Source organism: Centruroides sculpturatus, unplaced genomic scaffold, assembly GCF_000671375.1.
Source record: "Centruroides sculpturatus isolate CEXI.00-Female unplaced genomic scaffold, Cexi_2.0 scaffold152, whole genome shotgun sequence".
Taxonomy (NCBI): domain Eukaryota; kingdom Metazoa; phylum Arthropoda; class Arachnida; order Scorpiones; family Buthidae; genus Centruroides; species Centruroides sculpturatus.
The window spans coordinates 339,161-365,760 of NW_019384348.1; the positions used below are offsets into that span (position 1 = coordinate 339,161).

Below are 26,600 nucleotides of genomic sequence, written 5' to 3' on the forward strand. Positions count from 1 at the left end.
CGTTTTATATGAATTCCATGTTGTACGAGTCACTTAGATTTTACAAATACGTGAGCCGTTCACAGCCCGGCACACGTATTTGTAAAATCTAAGTGAATCGTACAACATGGAATTCATATAAAACGGAAAAATCAACAGTGTTATAGGGGGGTCGACTGGTACAATAGTTTACTTTGTTTACAATATAAATCTTTATTAATGAATATATAAATTTAAAATATAATAAAGAGTTTTGAAATAATTAGAATTTGTCTTGAAACTTGAACATAACGGACAATCTTAAATCTTCCGAAATTGAATGCAATTACTCTTATAATTGCATTCAATTTCAATTACGTTGTCGGAAATTAATTCAAAAGAACAATGTACAATACAATATATATTTAAATAAATGAAATCATATTTTATAATTTTATTTCATTTAGATTTTAATATTTTATTATATTTCTAATCTATCTTAATTAATTTGAATTATTGAAAGTTCAACTTATAATTCAGTCTTAGAATAATTTCAAATTTAATTCATTAAAAACTTTAATAAATTATTATATTTTATTAAATAAATAGAACAACAAATGAACGTATTATAGAATTTTAAATGGAGTTTCAAACATTTCGTGAATACTGTACTTAATTAATTAAATCTTTTAATAATATGTCCAGTTAAGAGTAATTTTAATTTTTGTGACTTTGATGTAAATTATTAAAATAGGGTTTAAATTTAAAAATCAAATAAACACAAAATATTCAAATAAAGTAGCTGTTGTTTTATATATTTTTAAATATATATATATATAATTTGATTTATTTTTGGAAAAATTTCAAGAATTGCATGAATTTTTAAACACAGTTTTGACATAAACTGTAATGGAGAAAGAATTAATGAAAACAAACAGAAAAAACGTAAATTTTGAAGTCTAGAAATTAGGTTTTTTATAACTATAGTCTATTATTTAAAAAATCCGATTTTAATCTAAAAATCCAATACAATTTTTCATTTTGAACAACATTGAATGAATGCCATTTTAAAATCGCTTTTGTTTTAATAATTTGAGGCTGATCCATACAAGATCTGTATAAAATAAATATTGACTTGCAAAACGAACTTTTTCAGGACTTATTCAGGCTCAAACCTGGTACCAACTACTAAGATTCAGTGTATTTATACATTCGACCATTGATAAACGTGAAAGAAATGACGAATGGTGAAATATATTTATACATCTTCAAATTTGAATAATTTATAATTCCTTCGTTGAAACAATTAACTGCAGATAATAATTTTTCTTTTTCAACGCGATAAGAAAAAAACTGTATTCATTATTAATGAAAAAAAAAATGTAATTCATTGCTTGTTAGTGTTTAAGAACCTTACTGTCTTTATTGTATTTCTTAAAGAAATGTGAATACTACGGATAATTAATTTTAATATTCATCGTTTATAATCTTATGACTTCTATTCACTGGACATATTGATTCATTTTAAATTACATTGCAAATTAATTCGATGCAAATATCCTTAAGAATTTTAATAGTATGTTAGTCATAAGAAATGTACGGAGGGTTGTAAGTCGTCTATGCCTGCTTTATTGCAAGTGAATAAAATGTTATGGAAAAATTGAAGCAAACCCTTTACAAGATAGGTATCTGAAAGGAAGAATATGAAATATACTTTATTTCTAGTTGTTTTTCCTGTTTTTAATTAGATGCATTACAATAACTTACAAATAGCATGTTATTTGCATTTGCTGTACAGTACATACATATTTTTTATGCATATAGGCCTACTCAGTGCCGTATCTAGGCAGGTGCAACAGGTGTACCCGCACAGGGCCCACTTGGAAGGTGGCCCAAAATGCATGTATTTGTTTTATTATTTTCCCAAACCTAATTAATTAAGGGGCCTAAATGCAAATTCTTGCACAGGGCACAGGAATGGCTAGTTACGGCACTGAATATACTATATACATAACTTTTTCGATGCAGCTGCATTTATCCGTTACTAAATCATTAATATTAGTAAAATAATTTTTAGTATATGTTCTCAGTAAATAATTTAATAATTGTAAGAATCGATAACTATTATCCATTCTTTAATTCGCAAAATAAAATATGGATGTACTGTACATTTTCTGGAAAATATTTGAAATATCCAAGGTCTTATTATAAAATGATTGTTGTACAATTTTTACATGGTTAATCTACATGTTTATTGTAATATAAATTGTATCTTAATTTCGTTCATAATTTAATTGATAACTTCATTATACATTTTGATAAGATAACATTAAAGTTTAATACAATCGAAACTTTTCTTTGGAAAATAATGTGATTAAAGTTTACACTGTAAAAAAAGGTAACTTATTATTACAATAATTATTATAGAATAAAAAAAATTATCAAATTAGTAATGTAAATTTACGTTTTACTCAATTTCTTCTCGATAATTTATCAACTTTTTGAGAATTACAAAGTTTTATTCATACATTTCTTTTTTCATCTACAGTACTTCTCGTCATTTTAACAAATTGTTACATAAAAGAAAACTTTAAACTATTTCAGATTAACGAAATAAAACATTAGAATTTACAACTAAATTAATATAAGTACAGTATATATATTGAAGTTGATATACCGTGTTTCCCCGAAAATAAGACATCCGCAGAAAATAAGACCTAGCACAGATTTTGCTGAATTGCGAAATATAAGACCTCCCTCTGAAAGTAAGACCTAGCAAAGTTTTTTTAGTCGTAACAGTCATCGACAAATGGTTGAAAGTGGCCGTTGGCTTTTTGAAAGTACAGCCACTGATTGGTCAGCAGACAATTACGCCACGCGGCATGATTTGCATAAGACTATGGCTTGGGAATCACAGATTTGCATAACGTTACGGCTAGTGATGGCTAATTGGTCGGCCGGGAATCACGCCACATGACATTTGCATAGTGCTACGGTTTAGTAAGCACTAATTGGTCATCGAGTCCGATGTTGACGCTATAAAAAGGCGACAGTTCGACACACCGGATATACGTCACTCTCGTCTAAGTTCGACTTGGGAATTTTTTGTTCAATAATAAATGTGAATTCTTCTTCCTGGAAAAAATAAGACATTCCCTGAAAATAAGACCTAGCGCCTTTTTCAGAGCAAAAATTAATATAAGACACTGTCTTATTTTCGGGGAAACACGGTATCATTTCTATAAAGGAAGTATTTTAAATTAAAAATAAGAATCCACGTTTCACATTTTCTTAATAAAATAGGTCATCCGATTATAAATATTAATTATACATAGTAATTAATTTAAAAATTGCGTGATGTACATTTAAACGTAGATATAAAATGTACTTAATTAAGTCTCTTTCTTTCAAAATGTAATAATAATAGTAATAATTTGGATGAATTTGATCCACGAAAAATTCACGACATGCTTAAAAATAATTATGAAAATGGTAAAAAAATCACATAAAATTCTCTGTAAATATTATAAGTATTATAATAATACTTATAATAAATTTTTAAATTGTCAATTCAGTATATATTATTCATTATTATTTTCAATTATTTCTTTATATAGAGTAGATCTAAACCTTCAATTTAATGTAATATTTCTCTGAGTACTGTATAGATGGTGAAAGATTCTTTTACATTTTTTATTACTATTATTTTAAACTATTAACTGTCATTAGATGTAAATTTTAGATCATATCTAAAATTGATCTTCTTATTAATAAAAAAAAATAAATAAATAATAAATAAATTAGTAAAAATTAGCTTAATAAAATTAGATAAACACTAAATACAAACTGAAAAGAAGTAATTCTTTTAAATTATTTTTACTTTTATTTCGAAGTTTATTTTGAATAATACTCAGATGTTAATAATATCCATTAGAATAAAAGTTAATTAAAGAGTTGTAAAGCTCTCGTGTTTTTATAGATTGACCTAAATAAGATTAAAAATTTTTAATTTAAAAAAAAAAATAATATTAGTATAAAAATAAATTTTCTAATAATTATAGATTTTTCAATATCTTAAATATGTTAATTATATTTTAATTACGTATTTGCTTGATAAATTAACTTACAGCAATTTTTATCTCGTACGAAATATTATTATAAATTATCGTGTTGCTATAATAACTTCTATGTAATATTCTTCTATTATTATTTTTTTTTATAAACTCTTTAATTATCTGTTCACTAGAAATAAATTAAAAGTACTAAATGCTTATAATAAATTACACTTTGACTTATAATGTAATCGATAACAGTTTATTTTTTAACTTTTATTAAGAAGTGGAAATTGTTTTCGGGAAAGTATCGATTGTTCCATAAATTTAATGAAATATTTCTGGCATGAATGTCCTATATTGAGCTAAATAATACACATTAAGGTCATTAAATTTTATATAAGTAACCTATATTTTTTATTAGGTCTAGTCCGTATGAAATCATCAAAGATTTACATTTATCAATTAAAGTCTTTACTTATGTTTCAGTTAATAAAATATAGTATTTTTTAACTTGCTGATTATTCCTAAATTAAATATATAAATTAAATATATAGGCCTATACCGTATATATGAGTAATCGGTCGAATACAGTATAGGGCATGAAATGATCCAATATTTGTTTTATTGATAAAATATTCATTTAAATTATAATAGAGAGAAGTAACATATCCAAAAAAGACCATTGCATGAAGATTTATTCAATGCGAAGGAGGTATTTAATACGACCATTACTACGTGAATCAGGAACTGGAAGCGCAACCAATCTGAACCCTTCAAACACAAACCAATCAGTGATGCTGTTGTGATTACTTCTTCCATTCCCAGATAAGAAGCTGATGTAAAGATATTACAAGAAATTATGATACACAAAACTCTTAAATAATGCGAAGAGTGTGGTCATCTTCCACAAGACAATGCAGACTACGTCAGTTCGCGTAACATTCCCCGGCAACATTCAAAACTGCGTATGGCGTCATCTTTTATACTATTTTATTTTAAACTGTTTATATTATTAATTATTATAAAATGGCAAAATGCTTAGTTGAAGGTAGAGATGAGTTTTGTAAAAAAAAGAAAAAAAAAAAAACATTGTAAATGCTAATAACGAGAAAATCCTCATTAAGTCCGACCCTACTCGAGATATGACATAAATCCCTCTAACTCTCCGCAATGACCTTCAAACAGCAAAATTTAATAGCGTCATTCCCCGTAATAACCAAACCTCCCTGCTAAATTTCAGAAATTTTCGACAAAAAACACAAGAGTTATTAAGCTTCAAAGTGGGTGAACAAAATCGTGCCAATCATTCACCTACTCACTCGCCTACTCCCACATTACAATAAAAAACTGAATTCTTTTACATTTCATGATGTTTCAAGGTCCATTAAGCCCAAAAACGTAAAAATCTTGGGGGTTCAGTTTTGACCGATTGTCATATTTTCCTTTATTAAATGTTTCGTTTCATTCTTAACTGTTCACTATGTACGGTACTTTAAGCTGAACGAATAGTCACAATATCACAAATATTTTTATTATAAGAAATTATCTTTCTGAATGAAAATCTATTATTGTTTTGCTTAATTAAACTGTAAACATGTTTTAATATTTAAATAAACAAGTACTCTGTTTTATACAAATAAATTAATTTATTTCAAATTTGTTCTTTATTAATTTAAATACCAGTGGTTTACAAATAGAGGCACGCTCTGATTCACAACAAGGTTATGTTTGTTCTTGGAGAAAGTGTTGTAGATGAAATACCATATAAAATGTATTTGAATGATTTACATTCCAGCACCCAATATGTGTATAAATTGAAATTACTGTATAATATTTCAATTATTAAAGCTTGTACATTGTACAAATATTCTTAATAGACTTTTACAAAAATATATTTTTTAAGAAACACAGTAATAATGTATGTACGACACTGCAATTGTTTATAAAGGAACTAGATTTAAATTAGAACTTTGTCTTATGGATTGAGACAGAAAGGCCTGAATGATTGGTGCTCTCAGTTCTCGGTTTGCTGCTTTTTCGGAAAAATCTTTTCCTTAACGAATCCCCAAAGGAAGTGGTCACATGGATTTAAATCGTTATTATTCGGGAGACAGTTTTGTTCATACGTAAACAGATCAGGAAATCGATTTGTGATGACAGGCGATTCTCTATTTGAGGTCATTCTACCTGAACCATTGGAATTACAATGGCAAATAGCAAGAAACTGAAACATAAATTATTTCGCAATATGCTTAAATAGCACTCTGTCTACTGTCTCTAAAAACAAATTGGATTTAGCAGTCATGGACTTACGGGTCCATTTGGGGATTACATAAGAAAAAGATTTTTCCGTAAAAACAGCAAACAATAGTGAAACTGAGAGTACTAATCTCGCATTTAGGCCCATAACGAGATAACTGAGGACAATTGCCATCGAGTGATCAATAACATCACAATTCTTGTTCGAAAAGTTTCCATACGTAATAATGGTCAGTTTATTCAGATAAGATGAATTTCTACACGGGTCTTTTTTTAATGTTGCTTTCTGCTATTTTAATTTGAATAAAGATTTAATAAAATAATTGATGGATCGTTTCCGTCTCCTCTGTATTCTACAGATTCAATCACGAGTTCCATTAATAATTATTCGAAAAACCAAGAAATTTTTCGAAAGATGGTCTAACCCAGGGGTGGCCAAAACGTGGCGCATTAGACGATTACAAGTGGCGCTTCAGTTAGATCTGAGCAAAATTGCCAGATTTGGCTTTTATGCAATTAAAAATATTATATAGAAAAATAAATTTTTTACAGTCTGTCTTGGCGAGTTCATTTGTTGCACAATTCGTTACAGTCTATTTTGAAGATAAAATGAGTGTTCTCCACATAGTAAATTACAGTGTATGCATGTATTGTGAGTCTTGCGATCTTTATTTCCGATCAGTTTACAGGCGTGTAAATGGTTGAAAACATTTATTGTGATTAAAGTTATTCCAAGCTCATCTCGTTCTCGGTACCAATAATTGTGGTGCGTAGTAATCTTCACCAAACAAGACTCTGGCAGCTATAGCACCATCACCAAGCAATCACCCTCTCGTACAGTAGATCATTGCTGACTATTGTAAATTGGTGCTTCAATAAACTGTCAGCAGTTGAATTAATTAATTTATTAATTAATTTAACTGCGTGATTAAGTTATTCCCTTTTCTCCCCTAAGCGAAGCAGATTTATTCTTATCTCTATTTATCAACCCCTAACATTGAACGTAAGACTGTATAAAGTGTCCGATTTATATGGCGCATCTGAACTCGTCTGTCAGAAAATTGGCGCATTGTATGCAAAAGGTTGGCCACCCCTGGTCTAACCGGATATGTCTGGCCCCGTCCTTTACCACCCGGTCGCCCCAATGTGAATTTGGCTGAACTCACGACGAGCTTGATAAAAACAAAATGTCCTCTTAGTGCCCACAGGTCGGAGGTTTAAAAAAATTCAACTTAATTATTTTTATCATCAAAAACGCAAGGGGTCTTGCTTGACTTTCTTGCACTAGAACAGGAGGTTAAGGGGATCAGGAAGTCCGATAATTTTCATTTATACTACAATATAAAATTAAAAAAAAAAGAAAAGCTTAAAAGAAGTAATTTTGTTGAATTATCAAAAATTTTTCTATTTAAAAAAAAATATAGACTATATTTAGGTTTGAAAAAAAACCAAGACACTAGCTCAAAGTTAAAATTGTGTGTGGCCCCATGTTATGAAATTTTATTTAATTAATAGAAAAATTATTATTATTATTATACAAAAGCAAAAGGCTTAATTTTGAGGGTAGAGATGAGTTTTATTTTTAAATATATATATATGTTAATAACGAGTAAATCTTCGCGAGTAAGTCCGACCCCACTCGAGATATGACACACGACCACCCTTGATCTCCTCACCTCCTCGACCTTTAACAATTGAAATTTAAGGGCATCAATCCTCCTAATACACAAATCTCCCTACAAAACTTTCAGAAATGATTGAATGATTGATTTTAATTTTTTCCGCAGACATTTAAAATTCAATATTCATATATGGAAAATATAAATATATTTGATTCTAACTGGAAAGAAGCAATTATTTATATTTTCTGCTGCTATTTTTAATCTTATTCTTAATTAATTTAATTTATGTGTTCTCCATCTCAAATTTGTAGTATTGCCCCTATACATCACACTTTTCCTGATAACAATAGTGTTATACTGGTCATCTATGTAACGCAATTAGGGGCAAAATTTTTGAATTCACGTGACTTCAAACTGGAACTGGAAAAAATATTTGGTTCTGTAGAAGACCGGTTTACACAGGTTTTCCTGTAAATAACAGATATGCTTATAGTAATTTTATTCAATTTTCAAAAAAGTAATGAAATATAAACTGGTCTTCTTTAATGAGTTATTCACTTAAATATGAGCTTTAAACATTTCAGATTTTCCATAAGAAATGAAATAATGTTTAGTATTTATTACTCTTAAACATGGAATTTAAAATTTCATCTAGAGCACTACATAATTCTTGCAATTCTGATAAATGCTTTCTATGTTTCTATGAAAAGAACCAATACAGTACATGTGTGATAAGATTTTATATATGTCATTGAATAATACATTGAAATGAGTTAAAATTTGATATCTAAAAAACAGTATTTAATACAAATTGAATGATTTCTTCAGACATGATTGTCAGAATTGATATCAATTAATTAATGTTCTTTAATCTCATTAATGAATGTTACCACCACCTAAAACTTTACATTATCTGTTAAAAAGCAGAAATAGCATCAAGTATCAAATTAGTGTCCCAAAAGTATAGATAATAAAACAAAATTGCAAAATTTGAAGCATAAGAAACTTAAAATTACAAAAATAAAAATAAATGATATCACAACACTTTTACTTTGTTGTCAAGTAGTAATTTAAATATTGAATCACACAGGAGAGAGTTTACTATGGAAGAAATCGCATGAATATGGAAAGAAGAAGGCTGTAGTGTCAAGGAAATTGCTGATTTAATGAACAGATCTACACCTGAAAATTAAAAAATTTAGGAAAAATCATCACCACTACCTTCTAAACATCGATCAGGAAGGCCCAAAATCACATCTCAAAGGAATGATAATTGAATCGTGAATCTTGCATCGCAACAGGATAGATCAGTTCTTCAAATTGTGTGTGAAAGTGGATAAAAAATATCAAAAGCACTGTTCATTGAAGAATTCAGCATCTCCACATATGAAATTTGATGCTTTGATGAAAAAACATCACTAACAAAACACAAATTGGCAAAAAAGCAGTGTGCTAAAGGTCACAACATACTGTGGAATGACTCTCAGTCCTGTTCAGAGATGAAAAGAAATTTAATTTGGATGGTGGCTTAATTACTGGCATGATATTAGGAAAGAAGAGCAATTTATCAGCAGGCAACAGGTGTGGTTCTGTTATGGATTTAATGGTTTATCAAATTTAGTTATTTTAACTGGTAGACAGACATCTAAAAGTTATAAAGAAATCCAAAAAAAGAATTTATTACCTATTGGGGAAGAAATTGGAGTACCTGATTGGATTTTCCAACAGGACAATGCCAGTATTCACTGTTCACTCTCAACAACTAAGTGATTCGAAGATCATAATATTCAAGTTATGAAGTGGCTGGCAAGAAGACCAGACATTAATCCGAATGAGAACTTGTGGGTCATTCTTGCTTGAAAAATTTATGGTAATAATGCATTTTATGACTGTTTCAGAGCTTAAACAAGAAATCACTGAGTGCTACTTTCAAATGGATCCAGAGATCTTACAAAATTTAATTAAATCAATGTCTAATTTCATTTTTTAAGTCATTAGGCATAATGGTAGTTCTATTTCATATTAAAACAATTTTCATCAATTTATGTTATGAACTATTGCTCAAAGTTTAAACTTATCTATATTTTTGGGACATCATGAAATAAGTATTTTGTATTTAACACTTTAAGTAACTCAAATATTGTAAAAACAATTATATAATATTTTACTGTGCTATAAATAAACAATAATAACCATTTGCATTGTTAAGAAATACTTAATATTTAAACAAAATAAAAACATAATTTATCTATATCTAAGCTGTATTATTAAACTAACATCAAAGCTACAAACTGTACCAATAATTAAAGATATATGCTAATTTTCAATATTAATTAATACTATTATTAAATTCAAATTTGCCTCAAATTTCAAAAGTTCAAATTGCTTTTAGATCATTATTATGCCATTTTATTCATTATATTATTATAATTTTTCTGAGTTATAAATTCAAAAATTATAGAAAAGCTTTTATTTATTTATTTAATACAATTAAAAGTAGTGTGTCCCTTATCCTTTTTCTATACCACAAAAAATTTTCTATAAATTTGAATCTATTGTTAAATTGTACCATTATTACAAACTAAAAACATTAATAAAAAGATAAAGTTCATTAAAAAGTAAATTTTTAGTAACCTAAAATTTTTTAATTAAAAGCATAATTTGTATTTGCTATTGTATTAATTTCAATTTGTTCGAGACTGCATACTATTAATACCAAAAGACTTACTAAGACACCTTATGAACTTGCAACCGAAGTTTATTACTTCCAAACGTTTTCGGTCATGTTAAATGACCTTTCTCAAGAAAAAGAAATAATAGAAAGCAAAATAAAAAACTGTAAAAATCGAACGCTTAGTACAAATGCACAAAAAACGAACAGGCTTTTCAAATATTTTTGAATTAGCCTATAATCCGTTGCAACTTATGACGTTATCTTTAACATTGCAATGGAAGTATAAAAATCATAAAAATTACAGAAATATCTAAAAATAATAAGTACAGAGAGTTACCACACTTGATCACTGCACATAAATACATAGCTTTAGATATAAGGATGCATAGTATCTGCTTCCTTCGATTATTAAGGTTTATATTAAGCTAGAGGACCGTGCTGCCGATATTTTTGTCGATTCTCGAAAGCAAGTTCAGCTGCAAGTTCATAAGGTCTCTTATTAAGTCTTTTGGTATTAATTTCATTAACATATTTTACAGCATATAAGTGCATAAGAACAGATGTATCAGAGACACTCACATTTCAACACAACTATTTAAGAAAAAAGGCTTGGCTTCCTTATTTAAGGCAATGCAACACATGGGCCAGCTGCCAAGGACTTTCTATGAGAAACTGGCTCTTATTTAGATGTCACTAACATGAAGAAAATTCCACTTGGCAAGCCCATTGATGAGATGCAAACTCCACAACCAACTACTGGTGTTCAGTGGTTTTATTCATTTGGCCACTGGAAGGCTTTAGGTAAAAGTATTTAGTGTATTTAAGCCATACTGCAACTTTGACACTCAGCCCCAAATCATTTTTTTTTGTAACATGTACATTTGCTGGTTTAAAAAAAAGTAAAATTAGAGTGCACACTTATATATCAGGGAAAAAAAAGTGTTTAAAAGGTCATCATCATTAAAATATTTGACATAAATAAATGAAAAATTTAATTAGCTATAGCAAAAATTAACAACAATAATGTTATAATAATTGAAGAATTATAGTTTTATTCAAAAATTGGGCTAGACACAGGTTATCTTTAACCCACTAAAAAGACATTTGGGGAATTCATTAACCTATGGGAGATCACATAAGATGCAGGATGAATTTTTAATCCTTTCTTTTGACAAAACTTGTTTTATATGCCATAAAATATAGTAATTAAAATAAATATGAATAATCTGAAAGTTATAGAAACACATTTAATATAATTCATTTCAAATAGTTTACAGTATACTGTCTAAGAATATAATCTGCAGTATACAGAATAGAAAAGACACAAAACAGTATTTTATACAAGACACAAATCTAACTGATATATAAGAATATTGCTCAAACAGAATTTTATCTAGTTTTGTTACAATTTAACATATTTTAGCAAGAATATTACCAAAACCAAATTATCACATATCCACTTTATACATAAATGATTGTTAATAAAAGACAAATGATCAGAATAAATATAACAGGACTAGAAGATGACAAAAATATTAAATTTGTATCTTTAGTATATGTATGTGTAAATATATATATATGTATGTATGTTATGTAGAAAGATATAAGTAAATGTACATGTTATTCTCCATTATATAAAGAATAATGAAGCATTAATTATAATTACATTTTGTTTTGAAAATAAATATGATGTATATAATACTTTCCTGACAAATTTAAGATTAAAGTTTTTCAATCCTCTTTTTTATATTACAATAAAATTAATTCAATACTAGAAAGCTTTCTTCAAATTTCATATGTAATTATTCATAGTTACGTAGTTTTTTTTCAACAAAACTTTGAAATCACATTAACTAGGAAACTAAATTACAGCATTATTTTTTCTTTAGAATTAGCATTAATATTTTTCATTTTAAATTCTTCTATACTTGGAAAATATTTCATAACATCTATTACACAATCATAGTTTTTACTGTTGTTAATAAACTTCTGATGTTCCATTTCATTCATATGATGACTTAAATTATAAAATGTACATTTACAACATTCGCAGAAATGATGCCTCCGAGGTTTCACAGCTTTCAGATATTTGTTTCTTCCTCGAACTTTATTCTTTTCTTTCACGGGCCTAACTTCGAGAACACTCTTCGTTTGATTAAGTTCGTGACTAGAGCAATCGTCTTTTAACACATTGCAGTTTTGCTGCACCGGCAAGCTGTCGAACGGACTCTCACAATAACCGACCTCGAAAAAGAGACGGGGTTGGCGGACGAACATCTTGTACTGCGATTGATATTTTCCGGCGAGATCTTCAATTTTAATAAACGGTGCCGATAAGGAAATAATTTCTTTGTCTTTACTTTTGGAGTTTTCCAAATAGTTGTTCCTTTGCTTAACCATCTGTGCCTTTATCCATTCCATGAATTTTGTAATGCGAGTTATTTTGATGCCCCACATCTGCGCTTTATCCAGAACGGTGTGTTTAGGTCTAAAACCGTTGGTAGAAGAATCTCCCACGTCGGCATTCCCCTTGGAACGTCGAAGGAGACTCAAACCTCGTGAATAAAGAGTCAGAGTACCAGATTTTTCGCATTCGGTAGCCGGAGATATTATCTGAGGTGAAGTAGAAGGTTCTAAACCAGAGCATTGACTGCCGTAATCGTCATCCACTAGCAAACACGTGATGTCTTTACTAAAAAACTTATCCATTTTACCACCCAAACGCTCAATAGACTTCTGTAATTTGCTTTCGTCGATGTTTCTGTGCTTTAAATAAAGGAAGAACGACTGATCACGTAGAGGACGTTTAGTCCTAATCTTAAGCCGTGCATTTTGATCGTTTGTTGTCATATTGCCCCTTCGTAGTAACTATAAAGTAGGAAAATTAAGAGATAATTAAGAAACTTTGTGCATAATTAAAGCTACGTTCAAAACTTGAAATTCTTTTCTTCTTCGGCTGCTTTTCATAACTCAAACTGGCCGCCAGACGACATACAACAAACAAAGATGGCAACGCTCCTGGAGGAAACGACAGGAAGTTCAAATATAAATTAATAGGTCAAACGGAATTTTAATTAATAAATAATTTTTAAAAGTTCGCCATTTAAAAATATACAAGAAATAATAAAAATGAAAATGTTCTCATACTTTATATATAGATTTTTTTTTCTTTATTTTATGAAATTTTAGTTTCAATATCTATATAGAATTAATAATTTATTAATATTTAAAAATTTAAAATAAATATTAATAATTTAAACATTTTTAGATATCTTAAAAATTTTAAATATAAATATAAAATAAATTTTTACTCCGCTTTCCCCATTATCCCAGTTTGTTCAAGTTTCCGTAACCCGCTCCCTTTTTTCGGACGTCCAACAAAACTCAACCACCCCAAAATCTTTACCACTTTATGAATAATAAAATGTATAATCTGTATTAAATTTAATGAAATAAAACGGACGTCCATTGAAGTTTAATGTGTTCGGTTGCCGATAGCTAACGCTCGAGTCGCTTTGCGGCGAAAAGAATACGGTTTATCCATTTGGTTGGTAGGTAGTTTCAGAGCCGGCCCTAACATAGGGCGAACGGAGCAGCCGCTCCAGGCGCTAAGTCTTAGGGGGCGCCTCAGTGGTAAAGAAAATTAAAGGGTATAAATTAGGGACAACCAAGAGGGGCGCCATAATAGGATCTTGCTCCATCCTAAAACTTGCCTCGGGCCGGCACTGGGTAGTTTTACCGTTTTCGAGCATCTTTGCAACTTTATTTTTGCGAGATAAAGAAACAAGAAAATGTGGAATAAGTGTTTTCTGACGGCTGTAAATCTGGCTACAGCAAATCTGGTGGGAAGTGACATATTTTTACACCACTTTCGAACCAGTTAGATAAGTGGAAACGTATAATTTCTCCAAAACATTTACAACTTGCAAGAAAATCGCGAATATGTATGTGACTTAATTTTGATGAAAGATTTCTAATTAAGAATTATGTGCACATAATTAAGGGAAAAGAGTTGAGATTTCCAGTGGAAAATGGCAACTAACACGGAATGTTTTACCTTCGAATTTTTCTAATTGTCCGTTATATTTGTCAAAATTCCAGAACGTTTAATTAAAATTGTTTGCAGAATACTAGCTTATCAACTATTATTATCAAACCACTTTTAAGATGTGGATAAATTAAATTAAACAAATTTTTTAAATATAATATTACAATAATTTTTAATATTTTAAAATATTTATTTATAATTTTGAGATAAGTTTTTAAATATCTAAATTTAAATTGCTGTTATATATTGCTACGTATTGTGTATACAAGTTTTGTACTTAATTTTCTCATTCTGTAAATAGTGTATCTGTTTAATAAATAAATAGGTGCATTTGCATTTTTCTATATTGTATTGACAATATAATTGGAAAACTATAGCTTATCTTCTAATGCACTTAAGCAAACAGAAATTTAACTCAGATAAATTCAAACTATTTTTTTCAGGAATTCACACCTGAAAATTTAGGTTCTTCATTCCAACATGATTTGAAGAAGATAACTTAAAAGTTATATTTCAATTTTATAGAAACTATCTTTAGTCAATATATAAGCTGACTAGCAGATGAGCCCTATGTTGCTCAGGCAAAAAATAACAGCAAAGATTACAATTATTAGATTATTTCGTACTTCTAACCCTATAATATAATATAGTATTATAGTATTTAATTTATAATTACAAAGGTTATCTTACGTAAGAGTTACCACATCAAGTGACCAATCAAACACATCTTAAAAATTCTTTGAATTGTGTACAGTAGAGGAATAAAGAATTTAAAAATGTGTTAGGTTAGTCACTCGGTGTGATAAACCTTTACGTAAGATAGCCTTTACAGTTATATAAATCAAATACTATAATATAACAAACATTAAAACGAAAACCATATAATGAGTTTGGTTATTTCAGCCTACGTTTATCGTGATACTCAGATGGTAAGAAATGGCACAATTTCATTAATTAATCAAGTAGACAGGAATTGAAAATATATCTTAAATTTTTCAAATATTTCCTAATGTTAACTCTAAGAAACTTTATCATTTACAGCCGAATATCAAATGGTATTCTGTCAACGAATCAAATTTCGCAAAAAATGGATTAAATATTTAAACTCGGCATCCTCGAAAACCACTTGAATCATATATTGTGCTGGCCGACAACCATGTATTATGTAATTTTCCTATTTGAATGCCACCATACAGCTGGTCCGGTAGAAAGAAGGGACTTACTGGAGGGGGTCGAAGTAATTCGACCAAAAGTAGTACTTGTCCTCCTCCTGAAAGAGAGCATGTTCAACGACTACTATTTAATAATGGTCTATTATAAACATTTGAAACATTTTACGTTACATTTATTTAAAACAATTTTTTATTCAAATGCATTTCGGGTTGGTTTATATTCCCAACCCCTCTTCGGTGCTATTAAAAATACAAAAACAAAAATAATCTTGTCAAAATGCGAGCATAATTGTTTTTATATGACAATAAAGTGCTTATATTTGGCAACAGATTTTACAAACTACGTGGGAAGTATGTTCTCGTAAATATCGAGTTTATAGAAAAATTATTAGGTTGTAGTTTAAAAAACTGTAGACCTATAAATTTCCACTGTTTGCCCTCTGACTGTCTATCCTTCCTTAATCTCGAGAAAGTAGTTAGATAGATGAATATCGAAACCAAATATGGAAAGCTTAGAGCAGAAAGTCCAGATTAACTATATATGAACTTCTGGTTTGGACCAGAAGTCACGTCACTTTGATTCAAAAGTTTCCCAAACGGACTCTATTACTAACAGAAACAGTATGATGTACAGGGGCAAGACACCACTAAAAGAATTGAGAACATTGTGACGAAAAGTTGCAGCTCCGCATTTTGACAATGTCACAATAAATAATCGCTCATTAGAATTGGCTTGATTTATTTGGTTACGGCAACGCGACACGCGAGCGATCTGCCGAGGGAAATGCATCCCGGGAAGACTTTTATGTAAAGCTGGCTCCTATTTATGTGGTAATTAACTACATTAACATACCAATTTATGGACGGTCTTTTCCATTAATGCCTAGGTCTTTTGGATAGAAATTAGTTTTAGGTACCAGTACTTCATATACAAGGCCGGTCCAAGAGTTTTTGGTATCCTAGTCATCCTTTAAGGCTTTAACTGATGCTGACTGTGGCATCCCTAAATTTTTGCGGCCAGGTGTGTTTATAGCTCAGGCCAGCTCTGTTTACATACATATATACCAGTATGTATATAACAAAAGACCTAAAAATAATTTCTATTTTTTTTTTGTTTCCTTCGAGTAAAACTACGAGTTTTCCGGTTGTTTATCGAGTGTGATCTATCAGGCCAGTTGAGAGCCAGCCGAACCTACGATAAACTTAAAAAAAGCCCTCTTAGTTTCCACAGGAAGGAAAAAGAAAAGAAACGAGAAACAAGAGAAAGCCTAACTGCATTGGCGAAAGTACCATAAGCGCTGGCACTGATACTACAAACTGAAAATTATAATTAAAAAGAAATAGCTGAAAATATTTGCAGAACTAAACTTTTTAATTATTTTTTTAAGATTTTAATTATAAAAACGGGCATTTTATATATTATATTAAGTTACAATATATTTCCCCTCTCCCCCAAAAAAATTTCCAAGATATGTTTTCGATTTTATTCGAGGTGGCGCTGATGTTAACAGCTGCAGTCTGTTTCTGCAAGTTATTTGGTTGTCAAAACTGTGTGATCTTTTTAATAAATTCGACGTAGAAAACAAATCAAGATGGGAGATAACGAACAGAAAGCTATGCAGCTAGTTGCTGATGCAGAGAAAAAATTGAAATCTTCTCAAGGATTCTTAGGATCATTGTTTGGGTAATATGACTAGTCTTTTAAGAAGATAAAATCTTATGAGAAATTGTTTATCAATTTCCACCTTCCAATGGTTATCGATTTCATTAAAAATTGTTTAATTTTATATTTAATCATTAGAAATTATCGAAATAACTATAAATAAAGTTAATAGAACAGATATTTTTAGCTTTTTTTTAATGTTTGCATCTAAATGTAATAATGTAATAAATTTTATCCTGTTTATTGCAGCTTTTATTTATTTTCTATTGCGATATGATAGATGATGTAATTCGTTGTTAATCTTTATACATGCTTCTAAATAGTCTGCAAAAGTTCAAAGTTTGTAATACCCAACTATTATAATTGTTGTTGTATATAGTACATTGATATATTATATTTAGTGAGTATTTATTCTACATTTTATGAATTTGTTTATAAAGTATCCCAAATCTTTTCCTGGGAGATTTGGATGGTGAACCAGATTGTGGTGATGACATGGTAAAGGACCAGACAATAAAGTTTACAAAGTATACAATTTTCTCTTCTAGAGGACTTTGGCATCCTGCAAGAGTTGTAGGTTATATTTAAAAGTAACTCTAGAATTACTATAGTCTGTAAGTCTGTAGGCCCAGAATTGATTAGAGACATTTTGCTTCGGAATTTTTCTTATACGGCGAAACCTGTCGAAAATAAAAACCTGCCAAACCAGAAAAATATTTGGTAATGTGTAATTTGTGGTCAGAAATTCAGTAGCCCCTCATTATATTGTACATGCTGGGAGACAAACCAAATGAGCAATATATCAGATGACAATATAGATGTATACATTTATTATTGGCTAAAGTGCTTTTTCATTTGGAAGACAAACAAATGTGATATATCCAAAGAAGCAAAATAATGAGAGGATACTTTATAAGGAAAACACCCAAAAATTATGCCTTATCAGAGTATATATCTCTGTGATTTCTATTAATTTTTAAATTTTTTTTATGTGTTATCTACATTTTGAAACTCCATGTTGTTTTCATTTTTTGTTGCATTTATACCAAATATATATTAACAAATACAAGTTTAAATGCTAAAAAATCTGTTCCAAATTTTTTTACTTTTAAATGTTTATTGATTTTAGTCCTGCATTACTAAGTGGCTTGTACATAATATTAAATTTTAAGAGCATAAGTTGTAAAGGATCATTTCTGGACTTATGACTGGATTTCTTAATTTTTTTTATTGTACAGAAATGTACAATTGTAGGACTATGCTAATAGTTTCTGGCAAAGATTCTATCCAAAATACATGTTTTTCATAGCAGTGATATTAATAGTGTAGTAATGAATATGTTTTTATTTCTATAAAAACAATTTTATGTATTTTTTGTTCACTACTTACAAATAAATTATATTTAATGAAGTAATTAAAATTCCTTTCATTTGTGTAAATCGACTTAAGATTTGATATATAACACGTAACAAACTTAAACTTTTTTGATTTTGCTTAATTTTGCATTAATACTTAACACCAGTTTAACAGTCCTATTAATAATTTATGTCTAAGTTGACAAATATAATAAAAATTTAAAATTCATTGTAATTTGAAATTTAGTAATATATATGGACAAGTTCAGTTAATATTTTTCAGAATTCCAATTGTATCCTCTTTTTGCATTGATGTTAATTATTTATTACTGATTCTTTTAAGTATATAGCATTATTATTAAATATTCTACCAGTTCTGATCAGTTAGATAAATCAGTTGCTCCAATTGCTGTCACTGGCCAAATCCAGTCGTCTTCTCAATTTACTCCAGCCTACAGATACTTAAAGAATCAGTAATAATCAAAAATCTCAGAAGTTTTATAAATTATCGTTTTATAATATGCTTTAACTTGCATTTTGTTATTTCAAGCCAAGCAATATATGAGCTGTTAAAGGTCAAATCAATAAAATCCATTAGTAAATCCTTGGTATAATTGTTATTGGGCTGTAGTTTGAAAAAATTGTAGACCTATAAATTCATTTGTCGTCTGTCTGCCCTTCCTTAATCTCAAGAAAAATGTTAGATAGATCAGATGTGGAAAGCTTAGGAGCAGCAGGTCCAGATTAACTATATATGAACTTCCAGTATAGATTAGAAGTCATATGATTTCAATTCAAAAATTTTCCTCAGAACAGAATTACATACATGACTGGCATGACTTTTGTTTTCAGGAAAAGTATGATGTACAGGGGCAAGACACATAATAAGAGATCAAGGTCATACATTTTAAATTAAATAAATTAAAAATATGATTAAAATTTTTAGCACTGCATTGTGACAATGGCACAATAATTTTTGCTTATTTTTACATTTTTCGAATAACCTGTAATGTATTTTTGTAATTGTTGAATGAATTTTTAAAAATTATGTATATTATCAATTTCTCTTTTTGTTTTGTGGAGTTAATTAATTTGGCAATTCAGTGGCTTGTGTGTGTATATATATATTACATGATCTGCATGTTGTTCAAAAATTATTATTCGTAAGCAAGATACATCTGTATATAGTTAATCCCTTTCTGAAAATAGTACATTCTGCTTAAAAATATTAAACAAGAGTCTATTTTTCATTATTTTAAATGGGAAGAATTATGATGTATTATAATGCCAATCCAAAGCCCCTACCAATTTTCCAAAATATAATAAAATGTTTTTTATATGAGAACCAGTTATATGTAAAATGCTTAAAATATATTGTTTCTCATTACCAAACTATACAATTGTTAACAAACAGCTGTTTGTATGCAATAACAAGTATTTTTGTGTACCATACCATAAACATTACATTTGTTGATACTTTTCAAATATCTACACATGACTCCAACATTTTACAAAATGTATTTTGAGAATGTAATTTGAGACTTCCCTTACATTTTGTTAAAAATGTTTGTTATATATATAACAGAGGGAAAATGAGGCAATTGGTCAAAAACTGACCCAGTCCCAATTTTTACATTTTTGGACTTGGAACCTTAAAATATCAAGAAATGCAAAAATAATTTTGGGGTTTTTCTGTATATATAGATGTTTGTGTGGAGCATGAAAGCCTCTTTGAAGCTTTTAATAACTTCTGTGCTTTTTGTCAAAAATTTCTGAAATTTTGCAGTGAGATTTGTGTATTAGAGATATTAATGCTATTAAATTTTTGTGGTTAAAGGTCGAGGGGGTGGAGAGAGAAAGGGGAATCATGTATCATATCTCAAGTAATGATGATTAATGATGATTTTACTTATTAATAGCATTTATAGTTTTTTAAAACCCATCCCTACCCTCAAAATTAAGTTTTTTGCCATTTTATAATAATTAAAAATATAAAAAATTTTTAATAAAATATAAAAGTGCCACCAAATGTTGCTGGGCAAGTTAAGCAACTCATTGCTGGATTTTTTGAACACAGATGCAAAATTGACATTATAAATGTTCAGCAAAATATATTTTATTGAGATATATGCATTTTATGTAGTTTCAGTTGCAACTTTTACAATTCCAACCAAGAATTGCCAAACTGGTCATAATATTCTATTTGATTGGCCATTGGGTTTCACGGGATTTGATTTACATTGCTGTTGATGTTTATATGATTTTGTTGATTGATCTTGTTTAAAGGTTGAAAAAATTAGTAATTAAACAAACAAATAACATTACTAATTAACCAAAGTTTTGCTGGAGTGTTATGGTTTGTTAGATATTGAATTATTATTATTTGAATTATAAAAATGGGAAAAGTTTTTACATAATTCAAAAATCATGCTTTATTTAAATCTTATTATCATGTACAATATCTTAAAATCACATTAAACCAAGTAACCAAATAAAATATATGACTGCCATTACAACTTTCGATTGGAATTGGAAAAGTCACATTTTGGTATTAAAAGCCAACATTAACTGGAGGAGACATTCTATGTGATATGTGGAATAAACAAAACAATTTTTTTTAAAACATATTGTAAAAAAATACAAACAATACTTATACAAATACAGTAAGACCCCACTTAACATGGGGGGATATATTCCAATAAGTTTGAGCACTAAATGAAACAGCGTTAGATGAGGTCATCTTAACATGTAAATAATGGGGATAAGTGAAACAGAACAGAGAATTTAAAAAATTTATCAGTTTTTTTTTGTTTACTTTGTAACATTTATTGTTAAATACTTTTTATTACATTAATTATAGACTTATTTATTGCTAATATCGATATTTATATGAAAATCAAAAAAAGTTCAAGTAAAGAAGTTCTTTGTGATGAGAAAGGTTCTTCCTCATTTGACATCTTTTGTTTTCTTGTGAAGAAGTCATCTAATATAGTTTGCCTTTTCCTGTTTCGTTCAGCAAACAGTTGTCAATAGCAGGACATCTCATTCATGACACTTCGTCTTGCCTTTGAACTTCTATCAAAATTTAAATCATTTTGTATAAACTGATCCATAATTTCCATTATAATAGCTAATCTTTTTTTAGAAAATCCATTGAAAGTTCCTTTTGCTCCTCATCTTCAGAAATACTAATTTCGTCATCTTCGTGCATCTGCTATTCTACGAATTCTTTAAGATTGTCACTGGAAAAACTTTCACCTTTGTAACTTGCAATAATTCTTCACTATCTTGCGCATTTATATTATCCAATCCTTTTTCATTAGCTAGCTTGACAATTTCATTGACATCAACAATGGATTCTCTTGTGTCAACATCCTTGCTTAGCTCCAGCCATACATTCTTCCATACCCCTTTCAAACATTTCTTGGTCATCTCATTCCAGGAAAGGTTGATGTTGTCTAAAGTATCCATGATATTGTAGTTTTTCCAAAAATTTCTAATGGATTGTTTATCTACTCCATCAGTTTTATCAATCAGTTTTCGGAATGTCTGCCACAGATAATAAGCTTTAAAATTTGATATTATGCCTTGATCCATTGGTTGGATTAACAAAGTTGTATTTGGCGACAGGAAAACCACTTCCACCGGAATGCATGTTGTTAAGTTGGACAAATGCATTGGATGGCTTGGAGCATTATCAATCAAAAGTAAAGCTTTCGGTTGTAGGTTTTAAGTTTGCAGTAGCGTTTAACAAAAATGTTTGGTAAACAAATTCTGGAAAATTTTCATAGTGATCCAAGATCTTTTATTGGACTCCCATATTACTGGTAAAGGTGATTTTGAAATTCCCTTCATTACTTTTGGGATTTTGGAATGATAAATAAGCAATGGTTTTAATTTAAAGTCTCCATTAGCATTACCACCCAGTAGAAGTGTTAAATGATCTTTTATAGCTTTAAATCCTGGTGCACACTTTTCTTCACAGGATAAAAATATACATTTTGGCATTCTCTTCCAGAAAAGGCCTGTTTCATCAACATTGAAAACTAATTCAGGAGGATAATTCCCTCATTCAATGATTGTTCTTAATGTTGTTGAAAATGCAGCAGCTGCCTTTGTATCTCCACTTGCCACTTCTCCAGTAATCTGTATGTTATGAAGATTGTTTCTGTTTTTAAATCGCTTGAACCACCATTGACTAGCTACGAAATTTTTTCTTGTGTTGCCTTTATCATTCTAGATATGGTTAAAAATTGTTTTCACTTTTTCCATTATAATTGCTTGACTTAATGGCATATTGTGTTCAACTTCATCATCAATCTGGATGGAAAGTTGATTTTCCATTTCCTCAAACACATTGCTTCTGGTGCAGGTAATTTTTGTTGCAGAAGGTGTTATGGTTGTAATTGCTGATGATACAATTTTTTCTTTATTTTTTAAAATTGTCCATATTGTTGAAATTGAAAAATTTAATGCTCTACCGATATAAGATTGCTGTTCATCTGCATCTAATCGTCTGAGCACATGCATTTTAGTTTTCAGCGAAATGCTTTTTCTTCTCACTTTTCTTTGTTTTTCTTTGCAATCACCCATTGTAAAAACTAAAAGTTACCATATTTATTACAATAAAATAAAATATTATGTTTATATCTTTATACACACAATAACATTGATGACCGATCATAAATCAACTGTGATGCTGCATGTGAGTATCAAAGCAAAAGAATCATGTGTGATTTCAGGGAATCCCAACGCTATCATGTAATACTGAAACAGCCTTAAGCAGAGTCTTACTGTATAAATATTGAAGCCTTCCTTGTCATCCTTTTCATCATCACAGGAAACATGATCCACATTGGCAGAGTTGACCTTTCCTTACAGGCTACTTCCTACCTGTAGCTATATAAATCAAGTAAAAGTTCTGTGATTTCAGATATTTTCCATAAAATTTTATATTGTAAACATTTCTAAAATATTGTTTCCTATGATGATGAAAAGGATGACAAGGAAGACTTCAATATTTATATTTTTGAGTCTTTATTATTTGTATTTTTTACAATGTGTTTTCAAAGTATATTTCTTCCTGGATCTTTTAGAAATGTAAACAAAACAAGTTTATGCTTCACTAAACTATGATTTATATGCAACTTGGCCTACCAATTAGAAACAACCTTTTTAGAAATCATAATATGTTCTGGTTGGTAAAATAGTTTTATTTATATAGTTTTGTTAATATTTATCTTATTTGGTGTACTAGCAATTGAATATTTATCTATATTCGTGTTTATAATTCTATTTTTTAAATGTATGTATGTATGTATGTTTGCTACATTTGCTATTATTTATTTGCTGGAAATTTTGTGTTCACCTAAACACAAAATTTCCAGTGTGTATATATTTTATTCCAGTTTACTGTCGTGGTTTTTATCTATTATTTATGTAATTCTATATATAGAGTGTGTATTATTTTCTTATCAATACTTCAACTTTGTACAATAACTTCACAAATGTATTCATCTTCCACTAGTTTTCATCTTTCTGCAACAAAAAAAATTATATGAATCTTTTAATAATAAAACAATTTTTATTTTTACTAATTTTTTAAATATTTTTAAAGTATAATTTTAGTCTATCTTATTAAATACACTTTTTTTAGATAATTCTCTGTTTTTCCTTTGTATACTTATTTGATTCAATATCTCTCTCAATATTTTTCATTATTTTTCACATTGTATACATATTTTATTTGAACATATAAAATATTGATATTCTGTATCTAATGCTTGACTATTATGCTGCTCTTAAAGAGTAGTGCTACAGATAAACAGTTATCAACTATGTTTTTCTCTCATTGTTTGCTTAACAATAACAAAAATCATATGTGGAAACAAAATAAGTTTTTGTGGATAGATTTCCATGGAATTATAAATGTCCAGTAATCTAACAATTTTAAACGAGACTACAAAATTCTGTAAAAATAAATAGTTAAGAATTTGAACATTATTAAATTATATATATATATACTAGTTGCAAGGGCCCGCTTCGCTGGGTTTTTATTTGTATGTAATATAGTTTTTTTTATATATATAAAAGACTGTTTTTCTAAGTAATCTAGAATCTAGCTGCAAGGACCCGCTTCGCTGGGCAAAAAGTAACGATAGTGAAGATTAAGATAATTACATTATAGCTAATCTTACCCGTTTTCACAGAATGCAAGAATTAGGTCCCCCGTTTCCAGACTAATTAGAGAATTTTTATGTTTAGTCAAACGAACTATTTTCAACGTTTCTGGAATGTTTACAATCGTTCTATAATCGAACCAGTTCGAATTTAATTCGAACAAATTCGAAAAAATCGAACAAAACATTTGAAATAGAAAGCCACTTTCAACCACTTTCAGCCTCATATCTCCCGCACCCTTATATCTATCGAGACGCAACCACCCCTATGCACGAATGGAGACTTGGGGTTACCACCACATACAAACACCATTCACATGCGATGTGTAGTTTTGGCGAAAAAGTGAAATATAGGAACATACATGTCCATTTTTATATATACAGTGGGTGATCGGTTAACAAACATAATCCGTTCCAAGACTTTGTTCGCTATCTGAATTGTTCGTTAACCGATTATCGATTTACCATAGGTTTTAATGGAAATTTAATTAATTCGTTCTGGAGACCTCCCAAAATGAAAAATATATACTTTCTTACTACGTTTATTTATATGTAATAATAAAAATACATACATACATAGTCTTGCATTTTTAATAGTCATGATTTTTCCGTTTGAAAGGGTTAAATAATCTGTCTAATGTCGATTGCTTTTCTCTCTTCTTCAGGATTTTTCGTAAGTAATTAAATTAATATCTCAGATGTGATCTTTGTTACTCCTTTAGCTGCTTGAGTTTTCTTGATTATACTGTATTTTTCTTAAATACAATAAGATTGAATTTTGGCCTACTGTACACCTGTTCGCGCCATACTGCCTAGCAACATTAGGCATCTTCTGCCCACTATCTTTGTTATTATACTCTCACCTTTCAAAAAGAAAAACAGACACAAAACTTAACGAGTGCCTACCCGACAGTCTCGTGAATACATAAAAGAATTGTTTTGTCAGAAAAATAAAAGGCTGGAATTACAAGGGAGAGTTTCAAAACTCGGAGGAATACTATCCGATCGGTATAAACCGGCTTAAGCGTAGATGTCGACGCCTCCCTCACTCCGAAATGTTTCGAATTGTTACCTGAAGACAAGAGAAAATCAATCGGTATTCATTATTTTACATCGCTTCTTCTTGTGTTTATTCTGTGAGGTGTTCGTTAACCGATCTGTTCGTTAACCGATTACCCACTGTATATATATAGATATATTTTTTTTAAATTGTCTTACTGAAATGCAGTTTTTTATTATCTAATTCTTAGATATATTTATGATGCTGTTCTATTTACACAAGTGAAAAATGTGAAATCAAGTTTTTTTAATGATAATTTTCAAATTGTAACTAAATACATTATTTTAAAAACATTTTTATTTTATGAAGTGTATACAATTGCACATAAAATGTGGTCATAATTGCAATGCTGATCTAAAGATTTGTCTAATAGATTAGATCTGATACATCTAAAGATGAAAAATTACTGGTATATGAAAAAATTAACATTTTTAAGAGTTTTTATTTGTGTTAGTTTTCATTCTAATTTTAATGAGAGAATAGAACAAATGATGATGATTAAATATAATAAAATAATAAGAGTTAATTTAAGTTTGTAATTTTTTGTTCTAAGTA

General features: G+C 29.1%; 2 protein-coding genes across 2 annotated transcripts in view; one reads left to right on the top strand and one right to left on the bottom strand.

Moving 5' to 3' along the window:
• Nucleotides 1-12,114: 12,114 nt before the first annotated feature.
• LOC111636567 (protein DBF4 homolog A-like) lies at nt 12,115-13,582 on the bottom strand. Its single transcript, XM_023381849.1, has one exon. The coding sequence runs from the start codon at nt 13,416-13,418 to the stop codon at nt 12,435-12,437; it is 984 nt and encodes a 327-aa protein (XP_023237617.1). The 5' UTR covers nt 13,419-13,582; the 3' UTR covers nt 12,115-12,434.
• Nucleotides 13,583-17,285: 3,703 nt separating this feature from the next.
• The window catches only part of LOC111636605 (alpha-soluble NSF attachment protein-like), a 48,561-nt gene continuing 39,246 nt past the window's right edge, over nt 17,286-26,600 (top strand). Inside the window, exon 1 of the mRNA XM_023381889.1 lies at nt 17,286-17,472. Within this exon, the coding sequence (XP_023237657.1) occupies nt 17,381-17,472 (92 nt within the window). The 5' untranslated portion in view covers nt 17,286-17,380. The remainder of the gene's footprint in view (nt 17,473-26,600) is intronic.

Excerpts from the sequence above, each read along its gene's own strand:
- LOC111636567 (XM_023381849.1), bottom strand. The coding sequence starts at position 13,418 with ATGACAACAAACGATCAAAATGCACGGCTTAAGATTAGGACTAAACGT.